The 13,844-nt window shown below is 48.2% G+C and overlaps 1 protein-coding gene across 2 annotated transcripts in view; it reads right to left on the reverse strand.

Annotated features, from left to right (window-relative positions):
* Window positions 1–13,844, reverse strand: part of LOC135901298 (proton-coupled zinc antiporter SLC30A2-like) — a 95,314-nt gene that overhangs the window by 24,460 nt on the left and 57,010 nt on the right. Inside the window, exons 2-3 of one of the 2 annotated variants that reach the window (XM_065431036.1) lie at window positions 9,278–9,334; window positions 1,380–1,545 (exon numbers count right to left, since the gene is read on the reverse strand). In XM_065431036.1, the coding sequence (XP_065287108.1) occupies window positions 1,380–1,545; window positions 9,278–9,306 (195 nt within the window). In that variant the 5' untranslated portion in view covers window positions 9,307–9,334. Of the gene's footprint in view, window positions 1–1,379; window positions 1,855–9,277; window positions 9,335–13,844 lie in introns of those variants that run through there. The other variant, XM_065431035.1, reaches the window with a different exon arrangement.

Raw genomic sequence — 13,844 nt, forward strand, 5'->3', positions numbered from 1 at the left:
CAGCACATACGAGTTCAGCGCTTCCTGGAGCAGTGCAGGAGGACTGCGACGCTCACTGACATCTGAACATGTTCGTCAAGTGTGTCGCTAGCGCAGCTCAATGGCACCTGCAAAGGGCAGTGGTATCGCAGCTATATAGGTATACGCATAGAGTTCGTTGCTTTATGAAGCAACAAATCAGTTGGCAGGCAACTTCGTTGCAGGCGCCTTGGTTATAGAGGCTCACACAATGCATATGAATACATGAATTATGCCGGGAAATAATTAGTCCTTCGTTATACATGTCTTTTTTTTTATGTAGGCGTCCGTTGTAGAGGTGTTTGACTGTACATGGATGTGTCTGGTCATCGTGGCTTTGTTTAGTATACGCTTTATCTGTCTTTATGGGCCTAAATTTCGAAGCAATCCTACTTTTCTAAGTGCTGAAGGCAAAAAAGTTCTGTTCAGGTATACTACATAAGGAAGTAGAATAGTGGTGCCATAACGCAATGTCTTGCTAAATGTGATCACGTTGCACTATTGCAAATCTCCTTGAAGCTAGAACAGCAAAATTCAACCATATGCTTGCAGCTCTTACAGAAGCTAGTGCCAGAGTTTCCTGTAGTAATTTTTGCAGGAAACTGTATGCATAAGACGGTCTTCTCCACCATCTTACGTGGTCGGCCACGTATTTGCGTTCCAGACACGCACCAAGGAGCACCGGACCGAAGTGAAACGCGTCTTATGTTTCACCTATTCTCGTTCAGGCTTTTCTTTTTTTTCTTTTTTTTTTTTGCTTCCGCGTTTACATATATGACATTCTGCAACGCACGAAACTCCGCTATAGCACGAAGTGGCTTCCGCCGAGGTCCATAAACCTATCGCCAATTGGGCGGACCAGCACAAAAGCACGTTTACCTACACAGCGGCAGCAGACCATACGGAACACGAGGGAAAGACGACGAGCGCGCCTTATGTTCCGATTTGCTCGCGCTTCTCCATAGGCAAACATGGCATAGCACAGAGTCAGCGTTGCGTTTTACGAATGGGCGATTGAAGCAAACGAAAACCCACAAGAAGTGCCTTTGCGTGCGCAGGTGTACACGTCTCCTTTCGTCTCTATTGTGGCGCTGTCCGTCGCAAAGATGCTACACCGATCCGCGCCCAAGCTTCGACATTTATGAAGTTCTAAACGCAAGGAAGCCCGCAGACCGTGCACACGCTTCGTGCCAGCCCTGCGCAAGCATGCACGCTCCCACACGCGCAGCGCAAGCTTAATATCGTTCCACGTAGGTTTAACGAAACAAGCGAAACATCGTGCAGACGTGTCCCATTCTCTTAGCGGAACATACACGTGGAACGATATCGAAGGCACTGCAGAGAGTGCGCGAGCATCTGACCTGCGAGCCGGAGTTGACGGGGATGTGTACGGACGGCTGTCCCGCGCCAGGCTCATCGCGGCCGCCGCGGGCCGAGCAGTAGATGATGGACGAGCCGGCGTTGACGATGGACTCGTAGTGCCGCGGCGCTCCGGCGGTGCCCAGGGTGGCGGTCGGCTGGTGCTTCCTGCACGACGGCAAAGGCGCGTAGCCGGCTGAGGACGAGGAAACGGAGCTGCGCCCGCGGCTCGAATTGCAAGGAGACGCCGCACCACCGGCGACTGCAGCCGCCAGGTCGCGCCCCAGCCATCGCACGCACAAATCGTCCCACGACCCGAACGGCATCGTCCAAGCCGTCGTGGCGTGGGACGACTTCGAGCGGCGCGGTCGGCTGCGCTTCGGCGGCGGCGACTGGAGAGCGCGTCACACCGTGAACAACCCCGCGGCCCTCGCAGGGGCCCGGGGCCCCTTCTGTGCGATGATGCCAATTTTTACTATTATTATGATGATGACAATGACCTCGAATACAATGGCGCATACCCACTAAGGGGGACGTTGGTGCGCCCCGGCCACAACATTCGGCGCTGCTTCCTGTATCGTATTGACATCAGAACAAAAAGTTGCCAGGCCGCGGGTGCTCCAAAACAAGCTCCGCGCAGAAGGTTTAATTCGCGCTCCTCAGAGTCTCGAGGTCTATGGACCTTCATGACATATAGACTCCGCCCGCTACCGCTCTGTAGTGCACATGGTTACTTGGTGGTTCGTGATCGTCTCTCTCTCTCTCTCTCTCTCTCTCTCTCTCTATCTCTCTCTCTCTCTCTCTCTCTCTCTCTCTCCTTCCGCTCTTTCTCTTTTTATCTCCCCTAGTCTTTCCCCAGTGCAGGGTAGACAACCGGTGCTACCTCTGCTTGTTAACCTACCTACCTCTCTATTCACCATTTATCTTTCTATTCTTTGTTGTCCTTTCATTTTTTCTATATTTAGTGTTCTGATATTTCTTTACTATATATAATGTTTAGTTATTCACTTCATATCTGTACCACTAAAGCTTTATTTCACAATTCTGCTTTACTAATTTTCTTTGAAATTTGTCTCAAAGTTTTCCTTTCCTTGGGCCGTTGTACCACCCGATTTATGGCAGATACTGGACAATGGTTTGCGCCAACTCATTGAGGAATAACCAACCAAAAGAAGTTGCAAGGAATGCTGCCCATGTTACCATATAACGTTTCAAATTAAGGCAATGTGATGAAAATGTGGCTCTGCGGTCATTAAATCTCCAGGGGTATCGTTACTAGCACAGGTTACTGCACGATCTGGCTCGGTTATACACTGAGAAAACAAATCGCGACTTCCTTTGTTCTCCCGTCTGGTTCAGTTCTATTGAATGTCAATCTTGCAGCATTAATTTTCCTACAATGAGCAAGTGTGCATGACATTCAACGCTAATTCAATTCATCGCGTCGTTATAGTTAAGTACACGAAGAGAACCGCACGTCAACACCATCGGGATCCTGCCTAGGCACTCCATAAAAAATGTTCTATACTTACGCTTTGTAAGTGAGCAACAGACGATGAAAAAAAAAAACGCATGACTATAGCATGAAGGACATATACGTGTCGTTCTTTATTACAGATGTCAAGCTCTTTGTGCTCATTCCACTACTCCGTTTGCGAGCTTTATTGGCTTATTTTCCCTAATGTTGCTGCAAACGTTGCTCACATTCCTTTTGGTATTATCAACAAAAGAGATATTAGTCATCGTCTTGGGGTGAGCAACACCCCGAGAACGTATTTCCAGAACGTGACTCAACCAGACGCGATTATCGACCCCGCCGCTTAGAAAGCCTTCATAAACACCGTCCACGTGCCAAGAGTTTCTACATCCGGGGTGAAGAGAAGCGTTGTACCTAAAGTGATGGGCCATGGCGATTGAATAAAGCTCCTCGAGGATTTATGAGGCAAAACATTGTAACCGAACACTCTCGACAGCCTACTCGAAAGCGCTGATTTCCATAGATGTTTCTCAAGCAATCTCTCCTCGCGGAAATCGCCGGCCGACGAGCGTTGTGTTAAGAAAGATAAAGAAAGGTACACCACACACCGTTGCTTTCTTTCTGTTGCCCGTCTTCTCCACGTTGCTCACGGTGCAAGTACAAATGTCATTCCAGCGCGATATCGCGGGGCACACGCAACTCTTGTATCTATGATCACAAATAGCAACTAAGTGCATTATATACTATGCGATGAAACGAAGTGCCTGTCTATATACGACATATATGTGCTTACTATGCTTCACGGTGTTAGAGATCGGGATAGTTGGTATCCCACGATGTAACTTCGTAGCACGGCAACAAAGGACGAGACAGGAGGGAATGGCATACTCTGCTTGCACGAGAGAAACTAAGCAGGTATTACGCGCTTGTAACAAGCTTTCTTTTTAAGGGAGGGGGTAAAGGGAGGGGGACTTCGTTTATAGGTGATAGCCCGCCATGTGTGGGTCCAGACACACAGGTAATAGCGTTGCCCGATATCGCATCTGCCTCCAGTCACTCAGGCACAGCAGGCGTTCTTCTCGTATACAGCAGAAAGAGCCGCATTCCTCCTCGCGCATCTCTGTGTCCTTGTGCTACAACTAACAAGGTCGCGCGTGCGTTTCTACGCAGTTTAAATGAAATCTGTATCGAAGCCGAATGACATAGGCAAGAGTACCAACATGTCGGACAAAGGTATAAAGAATCACCAGGTGACCTATAACAACTGTACGACTCCATATATGATGACTGTCCAGTCCGAATGCCTTTGACTTTGTGGCACCGTTCGGCACGTGCACAGGTGTTCACCCTCCTCGCTTTCTGGCCTCCTTATTCACCCGATGCTTTAACCCTGCGTGAAGGCGACAAAACAGAACTCAAAAGCTTGACATCCCTTTCTTCTCTCTCTCCTATCCTCCTCTCTCACGGCATTTCTTATGGCGTAAGCTGAGTTTTGAGAAGCTTCACAAATAATTCGATCCTCCAACTACATTCTTTTAGAATAACTCAACAGACTTAAGAACTCCATTACGTGAGTCCCTCAAAACGCTTCGAAGTGCAGGTACATCTAAGGGTAGGCTGATTAGCCTTAGCATACCAAAACTGCGTATCCGTCGATACGAACGTCTCTTCTGACAAATTCTATGTTAGCAATGTGCGATACATTAGAACTAGATTTCATCCCGAATGAGATGTGCTTACCGACGTCACGTGAAGATATTCAAGATGGGAGCAGGGCGTCGACTTCATCTATATATAGGATTTAGAAAACAGGTGCATCGTGGTGGTAGTGGTGGTGATGTTATTACAGGCGGTTTTTAGCCTAGCAGACGAGGCTGGCAATTGTCCGCCTGTGGCGCCTCTTTCTGGAAACAGCTGCGCTGCGTCATCTACACAAGTGCACGCCAGCAAATATCGTACGCGTTCGTCGTTTCATTCTCAATGCCTGCAGCAGCTGGCGAGGTCAACAAGCAAACTTAAATTCAAACGAGCGTCTATCACGTTGCCTCCAGAAACTCCTGCCAGCCTGGTTGGAAATCCCACTCGTTTACACGGCTATCACATTTGTTGCTAATGAACTGCTCTGGTGCAACACATGCGCGAGTTACTAATAAAGAACGACATGCGCGAGATGGGTTGAAGCACCTTTTTCACTAGCTCGCTCACAGGTCACCCTGCCGGTCTCCTAGAAAACAAGCTCATAATCAATGCAGTCCGTCACTACTAACTCATACTTGCAATAGTAGAGAGATAACGAAGAAAATTCAGACGAATGTCGCAACGAGACAGGCAGACACCGCGTGTATGCATGGTTTAGAACAAAGCGCGTGTTGCCGATGTCTTAAGCGATATGAAGCACAGTGTGTGGGGTGGGGCAGGCCATGTAAGGCGTCTTATGAAATCTCTATTAACAGTGCAAGAAAACACTCGCACAAACGCACGCACTAACAAGCACAAAGGCAAATTAGCCACGCGAGACGCACGTAGGATATAGGAATGCGGTGAGGCTGGCCATGTTGACGTGTTACAAACATGTTTTGGTTCCCAGCACAACGGAAGCTCGCTTTGCTTTCTGAACTGTTCGCCCGTCAGTCACTCGTCGAGGGCACGCGACAGTCTGCAAGGGTACACAGGCAAACGGAATGCTTGTTTTGCTTTGCCCTTCTACGACCTCGTATACGAATTTGTATACAGTACGCTATAGAGTCAAGGGTGCGCGGCCTCGCGTGCGCTGCATAACGCCATAGGAAATCGGATATTGTTTGCTGGCGCGCTGATGCATTCTTGTTAGGAGTGTTACAGCGCGTACAAACTAAGGAAAAGCACAAGAAGGGACCTTTGTCCTGACCCCCTTGGTTTTGTTTTTTCACTTTTTGTGCGTGCTCTAAACACTGCTACGTAAAACGTGAGGTATTCGCTGCAACGATCCGTTGTTCCGAAAGCCATTCCAGCTGTATGCAGCGAAGGAACGTACTACTTTTTTTTTTCAACATGAACACAAGAGCGCGTGGCTTCAGTGCTATCAGCGCAGCCTGACGGCCCCTCAGAATGATTGTACGCATGTGCGGCAAGACTTCATCTGCGATCATAACGTCATCGGAGCGCTCCCATGTCGTCTGCTAGGCGGCTTTTCTTTCTTTTCAGCGCAGGTCAGTTAGCTAACAAGCGACGCTAGGCTGCTGCAAGCTAAAAAAGTAACAGTGTGTTCCTTGCCATTCGTATCTGGGCCCATATCGTGGGGCCCAAATCGTGGACTCACTCTTCGCTGTCATCTCTGCCTGATGTTGTATTCATTTATTGATATTTAGTTAATATCGCAATTAAATATATTGACTCGCCCTCCCGGCCCTGCGGAAGTGGATCTCCAGCGAAGCTGTTGAAAATCCTCGTTACAACTGCTGACGGCGGTACGCACAGCTTTATTGATTTAAAGTAATGACAGTAATGGGAGTAATGGTTTTTCGACAGCACGCCGCCGCTGGTCGTACTGTAGCCTATTTTTCCCTTTGCCGCTCCTCGTGTTCACGCTGCTCCTCCGGAGTCCTAACTATGCGTGGCATATACCATAGTGGTGCTGCAGCAACAATGAAATCAGTTGCTAGGCTGGTTTATATATGAAAGGCCAGTGACGTCATTCCCACGTCGCAAGCTGCCGTCGCCGGGGCAGCTTGAGCGATCAAGGCAGAAAGCTGGGCTAGTTGGTGTGTCATCATTATTCAAAAGACTAGCGCAAAATAGCAGGGACAAAGACAGAGAGGACGACAGGACGAGCGCTAAACATCAACTGGTTTTTTACTGTGAGCGAAGGTACATATATACATTTCGTTGGTGCATGCGCACACAGTTAAAATAGTACAATCTCATTCTAATCAAAATGTGGCAGACTGTTCTGTAAGTACATTTTTTCTTTTTTTGGACAAGGCAAGTGAAGCCATGCTGACACAGCTTTCACCCTCCCTGTCAATGTGATATGCCTCACAAATCTCGCGCCCCCACCTTGTGCTTCCCCTACCAAGCACACACGTGGCGTCAAACGCAGGCACGCACCCGCATCACTTACAGTGCATGGCCAAATGGCCGCCCCCCGCTAATGAATCTACCAGCGTTCGGTGCTCTCGTAGCCGTTCATTTAGGCAGCGGCCAGTCTGCCCCACGTAGCATCCGCCGCATGAAAGAGGTATGCGGTATACGACCCCAACAATGCAAGGTACAAACTTGCATGCATGTTTTATGTCGCAGACCGGTTTTTTCTTCTCGTTTACGGCTTTGCACATGCGCACCAGCTTTTCGGGGGCAGTGAACATCACGTCCACGCCGCACTTCTCACCAACTTTTCTCAGCCGGTGCGATAGCTGGTGCACGTACGGTATAGCTGTACGTTTCAGCTTCTTGCAGCTTTTTTCGGCTGCTATGCCAGCTTGCGCGCATTATCAGGAGCGCCTTATAACTTATGCGGTTCGGTGTTTGTTTTACGCTTGCTCTTCACTGAAATAACTGCTGTTCTATATGCTGTACGTGTGATTCCAAAGAATGCATGCACTTTTAATTCGCTTCACTTTACTGAGTGCGGGAAGTCTGTTTCACCGCCGCCACGGGTCGGCCCGGTACTGCACAACTGCCGGGATCGGCCTACATTTTCGCCCACGAACGACGACACGAAAAATGCCGACCAAAGAGAGGCTAACAGTTCGCCGTAAAAGATGAGCGGCGTCAAAGAAGTGGCAAAACATTTTGGTCACGCTTGGCCAAATATTTGAGGCGCCCTTATGGGCCCTCAATAGCTGCTAACTACCATTTACCGCTGCTAAAGTTGCAATGAATACTCGGTCATACATGCTTCTGCCGCAGCCACTGCTACCATTCTAGACGGCAGTTAATTGTAGAAATCGGGCGCCAAGTTTACGCCTTCTATCGGATTCACCCGCTCTTTGCAAACATATGCTCGTCGCTCGCTCGCAGTGGCAGCGTAAATTCACTTTTCACCCTGGCTGCATTCGTGCGCCGCTGTAAAATCTCCAGTCGCAACCGCAAAAGGTTTCCGACTAGCAAAGGCGCAAGAAAAAGTTCGCGCTGCTTCTCAGTTATCTTGCAACTTAGGGGCGTGACGTAGCGGCCTCATATAGAAGTGTACGCATGCTTCCACTTTCGATGCACTAGATGCCGCAATACTTGATCCTTTCAGAAAACATTTGTACCTAAAGGAAGGTTAAACTGACCGAGTTTATATACGTATTCATGTGGAAATTTCATCGCCAATATAAGCCAGGACGAAATGGCTTCTACACTACACGAGTGCGGACGGACGAAGCGCCTCGTCTGTCCGCGTCCTTGTTCCCTTCCTTGATTTTTTTTTTTTTTTTTTGCCGGCGTAAAACTCAGCGCAACGCAATCATGAATGCAACCTTTACTTGAATGGATGGGTTAAGTTAAAGGTTGTAATTTTTTTTTTACTTTATCCCATCTTTTGAAGTAAGCGCTCAGTTGCTAGGCGGCGCTCCTGTCGCGTGGTGGTCTCCCTTTCGCCATTGTTTATTATTCTTGGCGTTGAAACTTCGTCGCTCTCAAGAAGCACACCATAGCGTTTTTTTTTTTTTTGCAATCCCTCTTCGAAGGAATGCAAAATCCATGGCTGACAATGAAACCTGCGACCTCGCACAGATCGCTTGAGCGCAGAGGAAGAGAGATCCTGCTGCAAAGGCGGGACACGATATCTGACTAGCTAGGCTAAGAGCACTTTGTACAGGTTGTTTCACGTAACTTGAGCCAATGATTGAAAAAAAAGTGGTTAACCGCAGCTGGGTGAATGCAACGACGGATCGTTTACCGTCATGTGGCGCTCCTCAAAACATTTTTTTTTATACTCTGCTTAATTAGTTAATTAACTGAGATCAATTAGTCAACCTATTTAGTATTCACTTTAGGGACAAGTGCGTTTCGTTACGTTGTAGAGGCTGTTCAGAAACGACCGATCCAACTTTTTGTGGCAACATACAGGCTGCTTGGTGATTTTTTGGGGGGAGGGGGGGGGGATGAAAAGAAGTCCTCGAAATATGAAATAAAACCACGTGACTGCGCTCATGCCCTAACTTATTGCAGCGCTTTAAACCGTCCTTCGAGCCCATCGCTTGTCAGGGACGACAGGGCTTCCTTTCCGTGCGCCACCGTCAGAGATGCTTCCGCAGTATGAAGGCAGTGAAGGCAGTGCGAAGGTGCGGTGTGACGTCACACAGAGTCGCGGCGGCTCACTTCGCCCCAGTCTGCGCGCGCGGTTCTTTTGCTCCAATCACGGTTGAGAACGCTGCAATACAATAGCGTATGAGCGCAGTCACGTGGTTTTAGTTCATATTTCGCGGGCTCTTGAAGAGCGAAGAAACAACTACTCACAGCAGCACCTTTTCGTCGTCCGCAACCATGGCAACGTGCGGAGGGTTCGGTGCGCTCCTGCAAAAGTGGAGAGAAAACAGCGAACACGAACGTCAGCTTACGAGCGCGTATACAGCCCCCTCACGATAAAACAATTGCTACAACTACAGATTAACTCGACAGAAAAGCAACAGACTTCGATTTTCAGAACGTTGTTCGGAGACCGACTGCTCGGGGCTTGTGCACTTAGACCTAAATGAACATAAAACAGTGCAGCAGTGCTGCTGGTTAACCATGACGTCCTTGCTTGGTTTTTGCCAAGATCGCACTATGGTTAACCATGATTTCCTTGATTTCTTTCTGGTGGTGCATAGCCCGCTCAGCGAACATCGGCTTCGAAATAGTCCCACCCTTTAAAGCTGGCTTGTCCACGGTAACGGGTTCCGCTGGGAGAAGACCACTTTTTTTTATTTCCCTTGGTTTTATAGCCGATAACGATAATATTGAGAGTATTTATTTAGTTGCGATGGTGCTACGGTGACAACAGTAAACGCTGTCGTAAATTAAAATTTTAAAAAATAACAAGTACAGATGTGTCAGTTGAATTGGAACCTGAGCCTCTCTCGACTTCGACACTGGCGGTCCACCGAGTGCGCCACGTTAGTTTGAGGGCTGTTCCACTGCGGTGACGAAAACGAGGGCACACTGCCAACGCAGACATCTTTTTTTCTTTTCCGGCACTTCTGAACTGAACGGTATACCTTCCAACTGACACGCTCTCCAGCAATGCATTTGAGTTAATTTATTACCATTCAGCAATGATATAAAATAAAAGGCAGAAGGAAAAAGATGCCGGCGATTATTAAGAGCGAATGTATTTTTTTCTTTTCTTTCCTGATGGCAAGGAACACAGCCACTTGACTACGGTATCTCAGCCATTGTACTTAGTCAGCCACCTAAGCATTGTACATATTAAAATTACCCCGTGCTGCTAAGTAACAACCGGTTTGCGTTAGCTTCTGAGCATCCATTACTGAGAAAGCCATGGGGGAACCGCGGCGTTGAACTCTTGCGCCTTTTCCACCGGTGCGTTAACTACGTTTGGTTACGAACTTCCGCACCCCGAATACAATGAAAATTGACGCCCTCTATGTCTATTACAGATGTCTATAGCTACTTATGTGTGCGGGTTCCCCAGCATGTCAGTGTTAATCATTCGTTTGCAGATATCAAACCTAAACCACTTGTAATGGGACAGTCAAACAGAGTAAAGACCAAAGACCATCGGCTTGCATGACGCCTACTCATATCTGCTTGGTCCAGTTCAGACTACCCGAGTGTCAGAAACCGTGAATAAAGGCCCAAAAGCGGTTCGCGATTGGCTACGAGGCTGTATGACATATGTCACTACTGTCAGAGCTGCGCTCCTCCGCGCTGTACTCACTCTTCATTTCGTCGTACCTCCGCACGCCATATGTCATAAAAAGGTACACGAACAAGAGAGGCGAGCCATTTCCTTGATCCAACTGCAGCGCGCCAAGTTACAGCGCATCACGCAAATCTCCTCAGTGACCGCGGAGACTTCCGCATGAAAAGGGAGCAGAGTAAGGGCGGATTTACGCGCGAGCCGCCCATCGCCGCAAGCCGCACCGCACGCTTGCGGTCGCGCGAAAAATTGCACGTATCCAGCACTTGTGCACAAATTACCATTTACACTTTGTGCACAGTGTATACCTTACACATTGTGAACCGAAATTTGAGCACAAGTGTTTGATATGTGCAATCTTTCGCGCTACCGCAAGCGTGCGGTGCGGCTTGCGGCGATGGGCGGCTCGAGCGTAAATCGGCCCGAAGGGGTACATCTCGAGACGCAAAGGATGCCCATGACTGGGGCAGGGAAGAGTTCAATGAGCTCCTCTGGCTATGCAAACCGATTAAAGGGCACCCCTCGTCTTACCTCAGCGAGAGAAATGGACTGAACACTTTCAAATGGTGTGCTCAAGTGCGCCGCCTGTGTCTAATGCAATGAAAGGGGACGTCACGCTGCAGTGCACTCATCCATGCGAATGAGATGCGGACAAAGGAGTTTTGAACTATATATACTCGAAACACAAAACAGACAAACTGACTTCATCTATAAGAAAAGAACACGACGACTTTTTTTCAGAAGTTAGGAAGAATACAAAAGAACAAACGCCTCAGTTGTTCTTCCAAGCGTTCATAAAGACCAAAAGTATACTAAACGACTGCTCCGATAAGCTACTTGATTCCGATGACGCACGACAGCTATATAGAGCAGCTTCATCCGCTTCTTCCATCCAGCATGCAGCTGCGCAGACATTGTGGGCCACTGCAAACACGACCTGATAACCTATGCAGTTGACGGAAGTTTTACGGTGCACATCAGCGACAGTTCTCACAAAGGCTGCGTCGATCGACGTCTTGGTTGATATATACGGCTTACGGACCCGGTCGGATCGTCGAGAAGGTTCACAAACGTATCTTTCGACACCTTTATAGGAAACGAATGTTCTCCGGTTTCTAAATGATAACGTTCAGCTCACTGGTGATCATCGCCGTGATGAACGAGCCGATGTTTCTGAAAGAAATGGCGATGCGAGACGCCTTGCGAGAAACGCCGAAGCCGCTTTCGTTCGACAAATAGCGCGTTGTCTGCGGGCGGCAAATTTGGTGATTTGCGTACAAAAACCAGTTGAATAATAACAAGCATGTCCTTTGACGACGGCGGCAACGCGCTCAAACGGACCCTAATATCATTTTGACGATTGTGTCCAAAGTTACTGAGTCTACAGGGTAGGTATTTCTTATCATTTAGAGACATACGTGAGCGCTCCACGTAAAGCGTGTAATTTATTGTAAGGTTTTAAAAATGTGCGTCGCTGCCGATCGCCGCGGCGCCGCTACCCCGAATTTTGAGCCGCCCCTTCTGACGCTACGTAGCGCGGGTGTGTGATGTCACTCGGGCGAGCGATCCGATTGGCTACTCACGCATCGTCATCCGCAGTGCTAGGAACATGTAGCTTAATTAAAGTTCTTTTTAATACAATACGTATGTTAAGCCGCCCATCTCTCAAACGTGCAGAGTAGGCGACATGGCGCACTAAACTATGCAAGCACTCTCTCGGCTCCCTCCTTACCCCTGAATGCGGGAGCGTTGACACCGTCACCAAAGATAGAGGGGGAGGCGAGGGAAGGGGGGGGGGCGAGAGGGTAGGGGCTATGATTTCGCACGCCCCTTTTGCCAGGTCGAAATGCCTACGGCAAAGAATCCAAATGGCCAAGCACTTTTCACTCGGTCTACGACCTGCGCGGAGACAGGGCCGAGGAAACAGCCAAGTCGTCGAAAGCTCATAGAGGCCAGCATAGTGACAGCGTAGCATTTGATAAAAACGCTCCTGAAAGAAGGACTGCTTGTAAACTTCCGGTGCGCGTGTCACTTCTGGCATTCTACGAGAACGGCACCTGCGGACAAATTACGCAGAAACGTGGTGGCAGAAATTAGAGGCACTCGTGCAGCGAGGAATCACTAAGCGCGTAGAAATAGGAGAGAGAGATAGAGTCATGATGGGAAAGAGTGATGGATGCTTGCCTAAACCCTGACAACTGTGCTGAACAGATTAGGCCCAACCCAGTAGGTGGTGGCTTAAGTTCAGTTGTAACCTCATTGGATAGGGGAATGACGAGGCGGGCCAGTAGTTGCACCCTCCCCTTTCCATTTGTTTCCTAAAATTTATTTAAAGGTTGTATGGAACCCATTCCTTTCAGTCTATGCTGTAATCACTAAACTGATATATCAGTAAGACTCGTTACGATACAATGCTAGTCTGGGCCGTAACGACTTGGTGATCGCACATTAAGCTCAATCAGTCGTATGTAAGGACAGTAGTCCTACAGGCTCCAAATTAGAAAAAGCAGAAGAGTAAGGCGCTGTTTACTTATGTGTTTATCAGTGTCCTTCCGGAAACTCTGCATTTGATTGTAAATATTTTCGGTGCAATATATCCAAATTTGCTACCTTCAACCTGCCTCCTGCTTCATCAACGCCGATTATCACTTTCAAGAGACTTGATCAATTTCAAGGAGAAAGAACAGCCTTAACTACGTGTTCATAGTGATTCGCGTAATCGTAAAAATAAGTACACAAAGGTAATAAATCTAGGAGCTTCCTCAAACCAATGGTTCACTTCCGTCTGAAAACATGGATCGTTTGCTACAGCTCAGGCAATAGGGCAGCCGACGAGGCACGGAGGGTTCCTTGCATGAAAACAGGAGCAGCAAAGTCTTCGTTGGCGGCAAAAACATGAATGGTACCAGCGCTTCATTTCGCTGCTCTATCTTAGAATGTGAGAAAACTTCCGCCAGAAAGTCGCCGTCTTGAGTTAGACATTAGTTGGTAAGGTCTGTCTTCAACTAAAAAATGTCGGCTCGATTCACACTTTTTTTTTATTATAGAATAAATGAAACTTCATAAAATAGTTCATTTTAACCCATTCACACGTTAGCAGCTGCTCTAGCCTAGCTGTGGCAGCGCTTTTTCTTTTCTCTCTTTGTTTTTTTGCCGCTGAAG

This window comes from Dermacentor albipictus, chromosome 3 (assembly GCF_038994185.2).
Source record: "Dermacentor albipictus isolate Rhodes 1998 colony chromosome 3, USDA_Dalb.pri_finalv2, whole genome shotgun sequence".
NCBI classification, from domain to species: Eukaryota; Metazoa; Arthropoda; class Arachnida; order Ixodida; family Ixodidae; genus Dermacentor; species Dermacentor albipictus.